The following is a 19,097-nucleotide window of genomic DNA, read 5'->3' on the forward strand; positions in this document are numbered from 1 at the left end:
GTTAGCATCAGTCACTTAAAGAGGAGATTTTTATGAGCCTTTTTTAGCAAGATAATATAGTCTCCTGCAACAGACCCTTAAGTATTCTATCTAAATTATAATGTAGAATTTACACTTCAATAAAATGAAGAAATTGAAGGCCTTTTGTGAGGCACCGTAGCCCACATGGAAAGCGATGATGTGCAACATAACCAATTACTGGATGCTGGATTCACTAAAAAAAGAGTGGTATCACATTTCTGGACTGTAAAAATGAACGACAATGCATAAATGTGCAGAAAATGAAGGGCAGCAGACTGAGGGCGGTCATGTTTCACTGAGCAATGTTCATGTTCAAGATTTTATGAAACTTGTTTTTAAAGAAAAATAAAATGGAAACCCATTTCTGCCTTAGGTAGGTGTGATGAAGTGTAAAATATATAAATTCACACTATGAGATATAAAGTCATATTCTGAGATATGAGATATGATATTGCAGGTATTAGTAATAGTTACAATTGAGAAATATACATGTAGCATCACATTTTGAGGTATAGAGTCGCAATTATGAGAAATAGTCAAAAAAGTGGGAAAGATTAAGTTAAATTCACAATTTCGAGAAATAGTTGCAGTTGTGAGAAAGTCAGAATTACAAAAAATAAAGTCAATTGTAAGATATAAAATTGAAGTAACAAGTAAAGAAGTTGCATTAATAAGAAATAGTCGCAATTGTGAGATAACATTTTGCCGTATAAAGTTATAGTCACATTTATGAGATATAAATTAGAAACTGCAATTGCGAGTAGGGATGCACGATATTATCAAACCGATATCGGAATCGGCTGATAATGGCTTTAAATGTACATATCGGCATCGGCCAGATATGAAACATTATGCCGATATGTCTTGCCGATAGCAGGAATACATTAACTCATATGTGGTCAGGGTGTGCTAGCGATTAGATCACGTTAGCAGTGTGACTAATTTTTGAAGCAGTTTTGCCTGAATGATGATTAGATTTCACTGCTTTGGATCGCTGCATTTAAACTGAGAAAGAATGACGCCTTCGGTGTATGATAGAGTAAACAGTAATAGCACATGCAGTGGCAGCAGTGACAGCCTCCCCCGGGTCCTAATGCCCGTTCGGTAAGGAGTTTTAATTCCGTAGGGGGTGCTGTTGGCCTACTTTTAATAAAATGAAAGTAAAATACGCAAATAACATTTAGAATGTTTCTGATTAAATAAAGCAGTAATTGATGTCATAAAATCATGAGTATGTTTTGATTTAAAGGTCAGAAGCTATTGCTTACATGAATAAATAAAAATCACAAACATGACACTTGTAAATTAAATAATTTGATATAGCCTATATTGATTTATTCATTAATGTGTAATATGTTATATTTTTTTAAACAAATTATGAGCTCTAAAATATTTTCAGAATTTTTACAACTCTTTTGCTTTAGATCATCTACAAATGTTAAATCTTAAAATACAATGTTAAGGTTACTGCATCTTTTTTTTTTTAAATGCAGCGATTGATATATAGTTTATTTATAGTTATTTTCAAAGCTTCAATGTACTGTCATTATAAAATAACTTTATTATTGTTTATTTAATTCTAACAATTAAGTTCTTGTTAAAAACTAACCAAAATGAAAAATAATTTGCTTATAATTTCCACACAGGAGAGACTTGGTGTTGTTTCCAAACAAAAGGAAATATATCGGTATCGGCATCAGCTATCGGCCAAAAAGTGTTGAAAAATATCTGCATATCGGATATCGGCAAAATCCAATATCGTGCATCCCTAATTGTGAGTCATAATTATAATTAATCACAATTTTTGAAATCAAAACAATAAATAAAACTTTATTTAATTTTTTTATTTGCCAAAAATAAGTTTACATTCATCGTAACGCCAACGAAAATCATCGTAACACCTTTTTTTGTCCATGGTGCCCATGCAAAACTCACAGCAACAATGCAAAAATGAGGTGGATTTGTTGTCAGGGTGTTGCTACACAGTTGCTAAGGTGTTCTGTTTGGTTGTTAGCATTTTGCTGTGCACATACTAGATGTAGATAGACCAATAGATGCTTGCCTTCACTAACAATCTCAGCAGACATCCCAACAAAGATCAAATGCACTACACAATAGAGTTTGTCTGCAGGAGAGAAGGAAGTTTTGAAAAAGCCTGCAAGTAGGAGGTGGAATGGATGTGCGATACATATTGCTCAGTGAGAGGGAGAGACAGAGCGAGACAGGAAGAGAAAACAACAAAAAGAGGTGACTATGTGCAGAGTCAAGCAGTTGTATAACCACAGGAAGCCTTACATAAGCATCATCTTCACTTCCTGTTGCATCACAGGTGTCCAAAATGCCAAATTAATGAATTTGCATGAGAAAAATCTCTGATTTAAGTGACTTAATTTCACACACACACACACACACACACTTGGCAGAAACCTGGCACCACTTGAAAACACAGATGAAAAAAAAATACTGAAAGGAGAAAATCTGAGAAAAATTGAAAAAGATGGTTTTGGAGAAAGAGCAAACAAGATTGAAGCAAAAAGAGGGTGAAAGCAGCTATAGCTGTGGTCTATACTATATACAAAAAAAACTTTCATACATAAAAAATCAGTTTAAACCAAAAGCTCTACCATACATGCTTCATCCACACTTAAATCAAGTTTAATTCTTATGTCTATGTCTAATAATGTACAATATGACTTAACCTCTAACTGCCTCCGGCCACATTATACAGGTGCATCTCAATAAATTAGAATGTCGTGGAAAAGTTCATTTCAGTAATTCAACTCAAATTGTGAAACTCGTGTGTTAAATAAATTCAATGCACACAGACTGAAGTAGTTTAAGTCTTTGGTTCTTTTAATTGTGATGATTTTGGCTCACATTTAACAAAAACCCACCAATTCACAACAAATTAGAATACTTCATAAGTAATGAAGTACTTATGAAGACCAATAAAAAAAACATTTTTAGTGAATTGTTGGCCTTCTGGAAAGTATGTTAATTTACTGTATCCTTGACGGCTGTTTCTATCACCTGTTCACAACACAATTCTCAGACTAGCTCTTGATCTTTATTCTTCCTTTATTCTCACATATGAAAAAATTATCTTTTGGGAGGACATGTCCTGTGTGTTAATATACAAAATGGATATAATATTCAGTCCAAGTTTCTTAACATACATAATTTCTTCTTTGCTTATGTTTTATATTTGATTCTGCAATTTTGTTTTGCATTTGCTGCCGCTTCTTATATTCTGCTTTCCAATTTGTGTAACTATTTCTAACTATGTTCTGTATTTATTTTATATTGTTCTCTTGGTTTGATTCCTCTGTTTGTTTTTGCTCATTTTGTGCAAGGTGACCTTGATTATTATTATTTACTATTATCATTGCTAATATTATTAATACTAATATTATTACTAGTAGTAGTAGTAGTAGTGATAGCTTACTGTTGATTGGCTGGTGTTTTAACGCCATGCCAGCTATTTTCATGTTGAAAAAAAAAAAAATGTAAACCTTTATCAGTTTGCTTTAGTTATAATAGATTCAAGGTTGACTCTGTTAAAAAATGATTTAAGAGTAAGATAATTTCTTTACAGCGCTTACACCAGCACAGTTTAATAAAATATGTTTAAGAGATACTGGACTCTGGCAAGAATCATATCATTTGATATTAAGAAATTGTGTGTGATTCTACGTCCTATTCAGCATTGTCTATATATCCGATCCCAGCGATTACTGAAAATATTAATGCTATTATTATTATACCAAGCAGATATTTGACTTGTTTTTGATTTCATGTATACTCTATTTGTTCAGTTCAGAAACCTCACTTACTATTACAATACTGCTTTTCAATGTCATCTGAATGACTTTTCAAAAACTCTGCAGCACTTAATTGCCATTTTCTGTTGGAAAAGAGGTGAAAAAGACAGTTAAACTAATGTTTGGATTTGACTATGCACATCCGCCACAGTTTTGCCCAAATCTGCAAATTCAGGCAGTTTTAATTTTCTTGTCAAACACACCTTGTGTCAGGAACCGCTGCTAATGAACCTGTTACTCACACACACACACTTGCAGTCTCACACCATGAACTCCTAATGAGTCTGTCATGGCTGACTGTATTTAAATTAAAACACAAAACAAGCCTGTTTGTCAAACACACCCACTGTCTCCTCTAATAATGTTGTACAGCAGTCACACACATACACACACACTGTCACAAACAGTATGCACAACTGCTTTACTTACATACATGTACACGTATGTGGCTGCGTGTTAGCTCACTAATAATACCTTGATTACGTTGGCCCATTATTCAGAGAGCGAGCACAGAGAAATTGTGTGCTAATTTATGGATGGCAATTATGATAATTATTCAGTGGGCTCTGGGATCGCGGGGCAATAAATGCCACTAACGTGACTGTTTCACCTCCCAGTGGGGCATTCAGCACATTCAGGAATGCAATACTGTCAATGCATATGCAGATCACATTCAGCTCAAATCTCTGAGCGAGAATGTATAATTATGGAGAAATCATTCAGTGCTGATTTTATATGCTCATCTGGTTTGGGAAATATAATCACATTGAGTGTTGATCTAGAAGGAACTCAGGGTGAATCTCATGACACATAAGAACGTGTTTGGATCAAATTCCTATTACCATAATGCGCAACACTCTCATAATGCTTTTTCATATTACAGTAATGAAGTGGTTCTCATTAAGGGGGCAAACTTGTCAGAGTGCCTTAAAATTATTCAAATATAGTAATGAAAATCTAACCTAATTAAACTACGAGAACATACAGAATCAGAATCTTGGAAGCTCTGGAATCACAAAATTAATCTATAAAATGTAATAATTTGGCTGATCCAATCAGAAGCTTTCACTTTTATACCGAGAAAGTCATCACACTAGGGTGTGGATGTGAATTTGAAAGTGCACCAATAATTCACATGAAAACGTAGCCTGTTTTCAAGGCTGGTTATATTACTGAGTGTCGTAAGCAGTTTATTCATCCAGGTAAAGATACAGATTGAGGTGTTGAACAACCTTGATGTGTAGAGCAACACTTCTATCAACATTCCTCTTGCTCGCCCTCCATCTCACACATAAACACACACAGACACTTTCACTCACTTCAATACAACTGTCGTCTCCATGACAACGGAGGCAAAGCTGCAAGAACACGAGCATAGCAATAACAACAACATTATCAAATATACAGTTCCTGTTGCTAAAAAAAGGAACAGGAACACACTCAGCAAAGGGGGAGGGGCTGCAATTCATTACAAAATGAGATGCCTCAAAGCACAAATCAAACCGACTGCAGGGCGTTACAAACCTTTTTATCCTTAAATGATCCTTAAACAAGCAACACCAGATGAAATCATGGGAAATTAACAGAATAGTTCAACCAAAATCATCTATCTCAGTACTCGAACCTGTATAACAGGATGTTCATACTGCTCATTTTCATATACAACATATATACATATATATTAATTTCTACACAAAAAAAAGGCTTGAACGGTAAAAAAAACCTTGACAGTTCCTGGTCACCATTCACTTTAATTGTACTGAAAAGAGCAGCATGAACATTCTGGTAAACATTTTCTTTTGTGTTGCATGGAAGAAAGAAAGGAAATAAAAAGAGAGCAAGACATGAACTAAATATTCAAGAAAAGGTAAGGAGAGTTATGAAGCTTGTGCTTCACGCTGTGTTTGTTTGTATCACACAAGAAGAACTACATGATATTAGCATCATTAGCATGACAAACTCAAAACTCAAGGGGCCGAGGGCATGAAATATGCAATCTGCATCATTTAGCTCGTCACCATTTCATCAGCGGTGATACAGTTTAATCGCCAAAGGGGTTCTCAACATCCAGCTGGGCGCATGAAATGATATTTTATTCCTGAATTGCTATTAAAGAGAAAATGCAGAATATGTTATGACCACAGGGGTTTGAGAGCCTACAGGAAGATTTCAACAGAAGACACCCAACACAAGGTCACTGATGAGTGTGTGTGGGCTGCACTTTTAGTTCACTCGCAGTGCAAACACACACACATTTGATCACACTGCCAATTAAACAATTCTTAATTTAAACTCTCTGTTTCTCACAAGTACACACCCACGAACACTTGAAAGGCTGATGAAAAGCAGAAAAGGACACATCATGATGTCATGACCCTCTCCAACCATCCGCTCCAATGGCAGCAAGTTGGCTGCTTTCACAGCTCTTCTAACACTGCCATCAAATTTAAATTTTCCATTTTAATTTCACAACAGTTGTGAGGAAGAACTAGCAGGTCAGTTCAGCCCTGCATTTCACATCAAGAGGCATTTTGACAACTTTGAGTATCTCACTCTCTCATCAGAGGCTGATATACTCTCTTCTAAAAGACTGATGTCTTCTACCGCATTCGTTTTTTGCAGTAATGTCTGTCATTAAAATAGACAAAAGCTATGGAGACACTTACGAACGTGAATGCAAAATGCACCCTGAACTTCTTTTAGCTCAGAGACGTGATCTTGCATAATTGAGTGTGCATCAGTTTTCTACAATTGAATACAATTGTTTTCATAAATGTACACAACTACTGTAGAATCTGTATATTAATAAAAGATTATAGATAGATAGATAGATAGATAGATAGATAGATAGATACGGATATTAATATACTTCTATTAATATATTGTAATTTAAATTGGATTTACTTACACAACTACTGTAGAATCTGTATATTAATAAAAGATGATAGATAGATAGATAGATAGATAGATACGGATATTAATATACTTCTATTAATATATTGTAATTTAAATTGGATTTACTGGAATCAAATTATTCATTCCAATTACCATGTTGCTAAGCTAACTAACCCAAACCCTAATGATATGCATAGACTACAAAGCAGACACAAATATTGAGTTAAATGTTTTAGTTTTAGATTAAATGGGTTCAATCTTGAATGCTTTATTGTTCAAGTTTGTAGTTTGACTGTCCCTTAGATTTTGACCAAAAGAATGCATCATCATTATGCAGTCATCAGGTAGGCAGCTCCCTCGGTTTTGGAATAGAGTTTAAATCTGTAGAATAGAATAGAATAGAATAGAATGTCTTACGACTGCATGCCTATGCTGCCTAAAAATTCTAGAATGCATCTAGAATGCTCACTAGGTCTGGAACAGACTTAATAAATGTAATGTAATATAGAATAGAATGTCTATTTGTCTTATGGATGTGTGTAAATAAAAATGGCTGCCTAAAAATGCTGCCTAGGTAAGCCGCTCACTAGGTTGTGGAAAATAACTTATGTAATAACATTTGTAATGTAATAAAGAATAGAATAGAATATCTATTTGTCTTATGACTGTATTTCTATGCTGCCCAAAATGCTGTCTAGGGAGGCAGCTTACAATGTTTTAGAGCTGAACTTACACATGTAATGTAATATAGAATAGAATAGAATATTTACCACATTATTGGGGCCAGTTTAATGACAGTTTAATTACACAAAGTCACCACAGAAGCAGCAGAATTTTAAATTAAAGTGAAGATCTCCCTGAAGTAACCTGAGGTTAGGTTTCTTGCTGAATGACGACAGCTAAAAGACCAGACCTTTCAGGGTTTGAACCTACAACTATTCAGTTACCAGCCCAGGTTATTAACCCCTGGGTTACGTCCCTTTATGAATGGACACTTCATCAATGGTGCAGCTAGAGGCAAATGATCCATCATCAGTCTCTTTCTCCCAGGGGAACCAGAGGCACACCTGGATGGGCTGTAGAGCTTATGATTAACAGACGTGACTAGACTCCTCTTTGCTTGTGCATCGAGCAAATGAGGAGCTCGATTGGCCCATCAGTGTGCCGAAGCCCTCGTCAGCTCTGATGGAAGCCCACTTCAGTGATCGTGAGTGCTGTGTGATGATTTAGCTACCACTAATACAGACTGCTGTGTCATGCATGCAGCGTTTTGATGCCATGTAGCGCAACAGGTTTTCTAACCCACATTTAGCGGAATTCAGATTTCATTTACATTTGCATACATAGCTTGGCCGCAGGCTCTATTTTGCGATAATGACTGGCTGGTTGTAGATTAGCACTATTTTGAAGTTTTTTGCAGAAGAGACTTAATCTAAAATGAAAATTAAAAGGCATGAAAGACAGACTGCACTTAGTAGATATAAAGCACAGTTTGAAATTAAAAAAATGAAATACATTTTTAGGAAAGTGCACTGTACACGTCGTGCCCAACTGGGAGACAGTGAGGGAGAATGTGCACAGTTGTGTCTCGTTCTAATCCTGTGGGCGCTCAGCAACCCGAAAGAGGGCCAACGCAGATAAACGAGGGATTGTGGTCGACTGAAAAGAGGACAAACATGACTCTGATAGGATGCACTGAGCACTCTGACGGGGACGAAAAAGGGCCCATTCACACTCTTACAGAATAATAAGTCACAAACAGAGAGCAGGAAACCAACAGAGAGAAAGAGACTTTGCAGAAAAGAAACAACATCATATAAAGTGGCCTCAAACCGATAACCTAAGCCACAGTTACAAACATATGAATTTCATGTGCATTAGATACAAAATATCTAACCAAGTGGCATATGTAAACAAATGATGCTGGAGCTTTTCACAGAACTCATTTGACTATTCTGAGCCATTTTATCTGGTCCTAGTTGTTATCACCTATTCAATAACCACCTGCAATTCAGTGTAATCAGGCTCTATCTGCAATGATATAGCACTATATTGAGCCTAATTTGCAAAGGTCAGCACTATTCTCACAATTAAATGTGCCAGTATTACCACACATAGAAAGCAGGCGGTAAACAGAATTGAGTTCTTAAAAAAAGATGTTTATGAACATTTTATAGCAATCCTGTCAGCAGTAATTAATCAAATGCCGATGAAATGGATATAGACAATTGTGCTGTGCAAACTGTATTCAGCAGTTTTTCAGTAGATATTTGTGCTGTTACATCATTCATTACATGATATATCCGTATCATTTCTTTTACGTGCATGAATTGTGGCATATCAATGTTAGTGAATTACCTTCTATACACTGAATAAATGTGTGTAGAACTTCGAATTTTCAATTAGAAACTGCTAGCAAATTTCACAAATAATTACAAAGAAACTGCAAGTAACATATTGAATTAAACGTGACATTTTGGAGTAGAAAAAATATATTTTTACATTTTGTAATTTAAAATTATAAATTACAGTTAATATTAATATAATTATATAATACTGAAATATTTTTTTCTTGTAAAATATACTCCGATAATCTGTTTGATTTACAACTTTACAGTGTATGTTTTGTAATGTATAATTAATTTACATTAATAATAATAATAATAATATAATAATAATATTATAAATTATAATATAATTATAATAATTAATGATTATAATTTATAATTAATATTAACTTATTACCTAAATAAAAAAAATGTAATAAAAAATTTTGCTTAGTATGTGTCAGACTCTGTTCCGTGTTTTGTGGTTGTTTTCCTCATGTGCCTTCCTTTCCCATGTTTAATTTGTCCCAGGTGTTTCCCATGATGTTTCATTGATCCCAGGTGTGTCTCGTCATCCCCTCCTCCTGTGTGTATAAATAGTGTTCCCTGTGTGTGCTCCAGCGTCCGGTATTGTTTGTGTCTACAGTGCTACGTGTGATTCCCCGTGAAGATGAATAAATTCCTTGGTTTCTGTACTCTTGGTCTCCTCGTTCCTTGCTCCGTGTTCCCGCACCATAGCAGATCGTGACAGTATGCTTCTGAAATTATTATTTTTTGATAAATACCACTTGGTTTAATAATGCAATTACTTTTAAGCTTTTAAGCATGCCTTTTTAATTGTCCAGACACTTTTTGGAACACTACAGCTTAATCTTACTATACTGTAACTGATGACAATAAAAAAAAAACTCAGGTTTGAAGAAAGAGTGAAAATTAGGGCGGCCTGGGACAATTGCATATCAAAGCATGAAGAAAATCCGCCCGTCGGGCATGTGCATATTTATAATAGCCGGATAATTAAGATGAAGAATGCTTAGTATCTTAGCATAGATTTAAGACAGTACTGCTCTTGTGTGTGTGCGACTCCCACACACAGATGCTGCGATAGTTACAGCCAGATTATGTTTTATCTAAAAGAGCACCATTAACCTTGAGAGCAGAACAACTTAATAGACTCTGTGTGCATGTGTGTTCCTGTATGTGTGTGTGTACCTGGGGGCGGATGACTCTCTCGATGTTCCTCAGGGCTGTATCAGGTGAAGGAGGGGAACAGTCAGGAGTCAGACATGTAAAGTCATCACCATGGTTACCTCGCTCTGCATCACTGACCGACACATGTGAGAAGTGGCCTTCAGAGAGACAAAGTACAGAGAGATTGAGATAGACTGAAATTAAAACCACATGCTTCATACATTAAAAACAATAAGCCTGAAGTGAGTTCTAGGACAGAATTGGGCAAATAAATGTCTTCCCGCCATTGATTCTAAAGTCATTAGCAAGAAGTACTACTTATGGGAAGCAAAAGGGCTTATGGAAAGAAACTAAACGATGCAGACATTCAATGAAAGCACATCTAGCAATAGTTGGAAAAGACTCTGAAGGAGCCCTGTGTGTCTTCAATGCTAATTAAATGGTTGAACACTGAGCATCTAATTCAGAGCCTTTGCACCATTACCACCATTAACACTCTGAAAGCCAGTGTGTGATACACACAGAATTGAATCACCTCATTGCTTTTTGTAAATTGTGTTTTTGTTTTTAGTATATTTTGCTGCAATATTCTGAGTTATATTTACAAGTTTTTGTCAATATGTCAGCTTTTGTCAGTGTCACTTACCACAGAAAATAATTTCAACTCATCCCTTAGTTTGTAAAAACAAACAAAAAAATTGTTGCTCTTCAACAAAATCAGACACTAATAAACTCCAACAAACACCAACAAATACCAACAAACTCCATCAGATACCAATAAACTCCAACCAACACCAACAAATACCATCAAATTCCAGCAAACACCAACAAACTCCAACCAACAAACTCCATCAGATACCAATAAACTCCAACCAACAGCAACAAACTCCATCAGATACCAATAAATTCCACCCATTATATATATAAGGAGAGATACATATACATATAAGGAGAGATTCCTTATATGTGTATCAGAGAGCTGTCAAGGCCGCCAAGTCCAAATATCTATCTGAGTTTATTGCTGACAACTTACACAGACCTAAGACCCTCTTCTCTGTTATTGATTCTGTGCTCAGTCCCCCTGTCAACATTTTTCCTGATGCTTCCATATCACTGTGTGAACAATTCTGTACATTTTTTAATGAGAAAATCGTTCAGTTAAGATCTAACCTGCCCATGTGGAACTCTGTTCCTTGTTACAGGGCAAGGTGTTGAAATGGTTTCAATCCTTTTTAACAAACAGAAATTTTAGTGTTTCCATTGGCCAACATAGTTCGTCCTCACGCCCACTTGCTTGTGGGGCGCCACAGGGCTCAATTCTTGCCCCAGTTTTATGTTCTATATTTATGCTACCAGTGGGTGCTATCTTTGAGAAATATGGAGTGTCCTTCCACCTATACGTAGATGATACTGTATTTTCCCTTGCAGCATAAAAGTAAAGAATTCTTAGGACCTCTGTTGGATTGTCTAAATTAATTACAAATATGGTTAAAACAGAATCTTCTAGTGTTAAACGAGAACAAAACAGAGATAATTTTGTTTGGTTTGAAGTCATACGAAGACTGTGCCCTTCACTTTGGTCATCTCTCTTCCTACTTTACACCCTGTGCTAAAAATCTTGGTGTTCTTTTTGATTGCAACCTGGGTTTTGAGAATTGTTAAACAGTTTGAACAGATTATTCACTTGTTTGTTCTATGTCGTTTAGATTACTGTAATTCACTATACTATGGTATAAGTCAGTCCTCTATAATGCGTTTACAGATGGTCCAAAATGCTGCTGCAAGGTTGAGATGGTCCAAAATGCTGCAGCAAGGTTGCTGACAGGCAGACGGAGGTTCGCTCATTTCTCGCAGATTCTTATTTCACTAAACTGGTTACCAGTCAAATTTAGAATTACTTTTAACATTTTAACTTTTGTTTTTAAATCTCTGCATAATCAAGCCCCATATCTCTCCAAGGCAATCTCTACTTATAAACCAAATAGGTCCCTAAAATCCAGTAATCTTGGTCTCCTCTCTGTTCCTAGATCGAGGTTCCATTGCAGAGGTGATCGAGCCTTCGCTGTTGCTGGTCCTAGTCTATGGAACAAATTACCAGCTTCTATTAGAGCTGCGCCCTCTTTGCCTGTATTTAAATACCTTCTTAAAAAACATATTTTGTCAATAGCTTTTATCTAGCCATGTCAATTGTTTTGTTATATTGTGTTTTGATGTTTTGTGGTTTCTTATGTTTTATTTTAGCTGTATTGTACAGCACTTTGGATCAACTGGTAGTTGTGTGAAAGTGCTTTATAAAGAAAGAAAGAAAGAAAGAAACATCAACAAATACCATCAAACTCCATCAGATACCAATAAACTCCAACCAACACCAACAAACTCCATCAGATACCAATAAATTCCACCCAACATCAACAAATACCAACAAACTCCATCAGATGCTAATAAACTCCAACAAACTCCATCAGATAGCAATAAACTCCAACCAAGACCAAAAAATGTCAACAAACTCCATCAGATAGCAATAAATTCCAACAAACTCCAACCAACACCAACAAACTCCATCAGATTGCAATACATTCCAACCAACAGCAACAAACTCCATCAGATACCAATAAATTCCACCCAACATCAACAAATAACAACAAACTCCATCAGATACCAATAAACTCCAACCAACAGCAACAAACTCCATCAGATACCAATAAACTCCAACTAACACCAAAAAATACAAACTCCAATGACACAAACTCCAACAAACTCTAACAAGCTACATTAAACACCAACAAACTCCAACCAACACAAACAAACACCAACAAACTCAATAAATAATGATTACAATATTTGGTTTATTGTGTAATAGATTCAAGATCTTGTTTTACTGGTGACAGATGACAAAACCAAAAAGCACCATACTGTTATCATTTTTGGAGATGTACCAGTGTAGTTAAATAATATTCTTGAATTACTTTACAAATTCCATGATGAATATGGCAATCATTCAGTAGCGTATAAATCAAAACTCAATGGTTTTAACATCTGACATCATTACTGTACCATGGTACCACAATTGTACTTTTTAAGGGAAGCTTCACTTGTACAAAGTCATTGTACAAACCTCTGTTGTATTGTTCTCAATCCTGTGAGAAAAAAAGCCTAACAATAAACGTAAAAACAATTGTGTATTAACAATATAAGTAATACTGTAAGATCTGATCCTTTAGATCAGTACAACACGCTGTGTGTGTTTGTATATGTGTGTTTTGGTTTCAAGACACGTAATCTGAAAATAGCATGTGTACTGTATAGACATTCACACACACACACACTGCAGAGTAGGAGTGGGATCGCATTATCGTCTGAGCAGGTTTCCCTTGAGTGGGATCACTCTCTGTGAATGAGGGATGAAACAGAGGAAAAGAGAAAGAAAGAGAAAGAAAGAGAGCAGAACGAGGTGAAGGGTGGGTTACATCTGAATCCTCCACCAAATTACTGAGAAAAACCCTTCCCATCAATCACACACAGCTTATACTGTGTGAGAGCCATGCTGCTCAGAAACAGTAACAGCATCCCTTTAGGTGCAATCTCTCTTTATCCAGTCCTGCATGAAAAAATGCAGAAAACAGTATGGCATGATTATGTTAGCTCTAAACGAGTGACTACCAAGTGAGTTAATAAGCCCTACGGCATCCATGCAGACAAAATCGGAGACAAATCCAAGCTGCATTTATTTATTCAACACCCTCCTCATCTTCCTTTCCTTCTGTTTTTCAGATCAGTTGACTGCCAACTAAAAGGCAGGAGATGAGCAACAAGATTTGTCATAGCCAAAACACTAGAGACTTAAAGCGAAAAAGCATCATTTTCCCCTGTATCCCACCAGAAAAAGTTAACAAGTAGGTAATTAGGCAATAAAACACATCACATCCAAGCATGCACATATATTTACTTAGTTATACATCAGGGACAAAATAGTTAATAGACAATAGGGGGGGGATATTAAATATTCATTTAATCACCTTTATCATCAGGGTCATTGCGACCTTGTATAATTTTCTTCTATTGAACACAAAAGGAATATTTCAAATATTCTTTTTCCATGCAATTATGAAAGTGAGCGGGAGCTTTCAAGCTTCAAAAATGATCAAAAAGGACCATAAATATATCATAAAGTAGTTCAGATTATAGATTGCTAAGCCATACTATTGTTTTATGTGATTACAGACTGAAACGTAAGTCATTATTCACTGAACATCTTCCCCTATGAACATCGCCCATAATGACTTGTATTTCTATCCACTTGAAGACTTTATAGTGCACAAGTCATATGGACCACTTTCATGATTTATTTAGCTTTATATATTCATTTAATCACCTTTATCATCAGGGTCATTGCGACCTTGTATAATTTTCTTCTATTGAACACAAAAGGAATATTTCAAATATTCTTTTTCCATGCAATTATGAAAGTGAGCGGGAGCTTTCAAGCTTCAAAAATGATCAAAAAGGACCATAAATATATCATAAAGTAGTTCAGATTATAGATTGCTAAGCCATACTATTGTTTTATGTGATTACAGACTGAAACGTAAGTCATTATTCACTGAACATCTTCCCCTATGAACATCGCCCATAATGACTTGTATTTCTATCCACTTGAAGACTTTATAGTGCACAAGTCATATGGACCACTTTCATGATTTATTTAGCTGATTTTTTTACCTTTTGGAGCAGAAATATTTTTGTATTATTTATATATTATTATAGCATTTATTCATATTTTTAATTAGCTTTTATTTTGTATATTTATTTTATATTTATTATTTATTTATATCAGACTTCACCTCACTCATATGCAAGTGCTTTAACCAACATATGTCAGCCTTATACTCTTGACACTGAAATTGTATGATAAATGATATTCTGTATTCATGGTGAACGCCGAGCAGACTAATGAATTACAGAAATACAATTAATTCAGTTGGGTCCACATGGACACACACTTCTTCTATACACGGCTCGTTTCTTCCCCTCACACACCAGTGTCATGAATACTGACAAGCTCCGCTCCTCTAGCATGCAAATGATGGCAGAATATTCATGAACTACTAAACTAAGCGGCGTTAATAATTGAAACAAAATGGCAGACTCGATTGTCGCTTGCACACGCCTTTATATTTGTACTTTCTTTATTGACGCCTGTCAGAGTCCCATTTAAAACAATGTTTGCGGCGTATCAAAACCCTCGTCCTCGCTGGGGGGATCGTACGAGTGCATGTGAGAAAGGGAGATCCTAACAGAGCTGGTGGGAAAGAGTGTGACTGTCAAAACTGCTCACAGCTGTTTTTGTGATAACAGCGGGCGGCTCTGTGACTGCGGTAGGAAGCTCAGTGGGGCTTGACCCTGTTGGTAATGGGCAGGAAGCCGGGGATGAACTCGACTTGTGTTTTACTCTTTCAGCCATTAGACATTAACCTCTCTTATCTGCGACACTGAGGGAGAAATGAGGCATGTAGGAGCCATGGGAACACCGAGACTCTTCCGACACAAATGCTAAAAGATTAGCAGGCCATTACTCCAACTGCACAGAAATATGGACATCCAAACATATTATTATGTGCAGTTTTGGTGACACAACTACCAAATTTAATGATGCAACTGCCAGAGATGCTTGTACTATATTGTACATTTTAGATTGACTGATGGATTTACTGAACGAAACCCTGCCTGGAACGCTTGGTACTTCCAGTGAATATAAAAGTAAATAAAATAAATGATGTATTTATGTTAAATACATTTTTTTTTTCACTCACACAGCCACATCAAAGTACTGAAACAAAAATTATTTTTTAATATTGTATTTATGCCGACTTTGTCTTCTTTCAAACCACCATTACCACCAACAATTTTTTACATATTTGGACAAACACTTAAAAGAAAAACACATAATATGATTTGCTGAGGTATGTTAATGTTGGATAAGATTGAACTGGAGACAGCTGAACTACTGTAATCTGAGGCCACATGGGGGAAAAAAGGCTCATCACGTGACCGTAATTGAACATGACTTGTTCATTTAAGATTTAATGATGCAACTGCCAGAGATGCTTGTACTATATTGTACATTTTAGATTGACTGATGGATTTACTGAACGAAACCCTGCCTGGAACGCTTGGTACTTCCAGTGAATATAAAAGTAAATAAAATAAATGATGTATTTATGTTAAATAAAGTAACTTTACTTAAAGCAAGTAAAGTTGAATTTGTGGAATTTATTTATATTTATTTATGCCCTTCATTCACCCCACCACATTTCTGATTAAAATTAAATAAATTAAATTAAATTCAAATAAAAATTATGGTGAATTAATAATTTAATTATGGTGAATTAAATATTATGAATTGACCATGACTTGTTCATTTAAGTAAAAAAAAAATTATAATAATTTAAAAAAAAGGAAAAGGAAGAAAAGGAGGGGACTGACCGAAGATAGGGACATAGAAGATATAAACAGGAAAAGACACACCAAAGCAGCTGTAACAGGACTTATGCTTGATTCTTTCCACCTAAATCCTATTTTTGACAAGCCGTCACTTAATAAATCCTCAGCAAATCCCACAGAGTCAGTCTGATCGTGAAACATAACACAATACTACTGCAAAAAACTGGCTGGAAATGGTTACTTAGATGACACCTAAAGGACAACAGCCAGTTAACGGAATACTCAGCTAACTAGTGTCCTTCCTTGTTGCCTGTTGAGCTTAAAAGTTATCTTTCATGATCATGCTCGATGATCTTTTCATTTTAAACCCATATTGCTTTAAACTTCAGCTTGTGAGCAGCTCTTACCAAACATTTCACAACCGCTTTGTTGGTTGCAAGTCATTATTTACCGGTCATGGTTAACATTCTTGCACAGACTCGTACAGGATATGACCTAGAGAGGTGAACTATGAGCACATATTTTTGTTTCTCTTATTACTTCAACATTGCACTGTGACAGAAATGGCAGGGTCAAAAACTTGATTTAAAGTTAACATGAATTCAAAATGTACTCTAAAAATTTGTCCTTGAATACCTTGAATTCATTTAACCCATCACAGTGATTATCCCGTTATAACGGTGATGTGCAAGCTTCTCTATTTATCCTCAGATATACCGGTGTGAGTGTTTTGATTGGTCCTGTGCTTTACTGCAGCACGAAACTGCAGTGTTGACTATAATCAGGGAGAGAAAAGAGTCCTGCAAGCTGTGATTTCATGCATGTGGAGATACTGAGAGGCCAAAAATATAGCTGGTCAAAATCCACAAATGTTCACGCAAACATCCGCACGAGCACAAACAGAGGGGTAAAGTACAGTAACACAGGAAATAGTTTCAGTAAAACACACACTCTTGCTCATACACAAACACACACACAGATGAAGTGAAATCTTGCCGGACAGTGCCGCTACATTAATAGAGTGGTCTGAGAGATAAACAGTGACTGCGGCTGCATCAGGTGTGAATCACTGGCCTACAGGCAACACGACTCACTGCGTCTCCATGACAACTTGCAGGAGGCTCACCAACCTCTCTGGGTAAGGCTAAAGCTGTTTCCACGACAACCCTAACCCTTACCACAGGAATGATGCCAGAGGAAAGAACTGCGGCAGAGGCTGTAGCATCCCAGCACTACACTCATCTACTTAAACACTACGACAAGAGGAGGGTGCTATGGGGCCCAATGTTCTGTGTTTGTCAAAATATACAGCATGGACAGCTGTTTTGTGAAGTATTTATAATATGCTATAAAATAATATGCAATAGGATGCTATATAGTTATAATATAATACAGGGGTGTCAAACTCAGTTCCTGGAGGGCCACTGTCCACTGTCCAACCCTAATTAAATCCACCTGAACCAACTAATGAAGGTATTCAGGATTACTAGAAACTGTATATAGTATAATATAATATAACAGATATAGTATAATATAACATAATATAACATAAAATAACGTAACATAATACAAAAAGAACTGGTTTGTGAAGCATTTATAGATATTTAGACAATAATAATAATAATTATTATTATTATGATTGTATCCACTATAAAATTAGTGGATTAAGAGAAGTTCAATAATGATTCATAAATATTTATACATTATTGTTATTATAAGTATAATATAAATTATTATTATTATAATTAGCAGTAGTAATAGTAGTATTAAATAACAGATACATATTAATGAATGTTTCACAATCCAATCAATTCCCAAAGGATTCAATAAAGTTCTGCCCTTTTTTCCTTATTGAATATTTTGTTTGGCATGGAAATGTATCATATTATTGATGAAAAATGTATTGCTAATGACGTTTTATATTTATTGAATGGTGCCGAATTTACAGAGGTGCATGAAGCATTTTTCTTACAAGTATGAATGCTGCTTTAGTGTTGAGATTTTTTACATCAGCTACATTTTTTTTTTTTCATTTTAGTTTTATTTAGTTTTCATATATTTTTATTTCGTTTTTATTGATTTGATTAGTTTTCATTGATTTGAAGCTACTAACCGCTGCGAGGACAGGCGTTGTGGAGGTGGATGTCCAGAGAGCAGGGTTTGCGTGTGACAGCTGTAGCCACTGACTCGTAAGGGTTGTCCTCATCTTCTGGTAAAAACACATCCAGTGATGGAGAATGGGCAATTTCAGCACATCGCTTGTCCTGCACACAAACAACATAACACAAGTGTCTTTAGACATACAGATAGACAAAAGATGACAGACAGACAGACAGAAAGCCAGACAGACAGACAGACAGACAGACAGAAAGCCAGACAGACAGACAGACAGACAGACAGA

The 19,097-nt window shown here is 35.7% G+C and overlaps 1 protein-coding gene across 5 annotated transcripts in view; it reads right to left on the bottom strand.

Moving 5' to 3' along the window:
• Nucleotides 1-19,097, bottom strand: part of anks1b (ankyrin repeat and sterile alpha motif domain containing 1B) — a 156,804-nt gene that overhangs the window by 70,651 nt on the left and 67,056 nt on the right. For all 5 annotated transcript variants that reach the window (XM_016455556.1, XM_016455555.1, XM_016455554.1 and 2 more), the window contains exons 10-11: nt 18,810-18,960; nt 10,277-10,413 (exon numbers count right to left, since the gene is read on the bottom strand). In XM_016455556.1, the coding sequence (XP_016311042.1) occupies nt 10,277-10,413; nt 18,810-18,960 (288 nt within the window). The remainder of the gene's footprint in view (nt 1-10,276; nt 10,414-18,809; nt 18,961-19,097) is intronic.

The sequence above is a fragment of the Sinocyclocheilus anshuiensis genome, unplaced genomic scaffold, assembly GCF_001515605.1.
Source record: "Sinocyclocheilus anshuiensis isolate Anshui unplaced genomic scaffold, SAMN03320099.WGS_v1.1 scaffold299, whole genome shotgun sequence".
Taxonomy (NCBI): Eukaryota; Metazoa; Chordata; class Actinopteri; order Cypriniformes; family Cyprinidae; genus Sinocyclocheilus; species Sinocyclocheilus anshuiensis.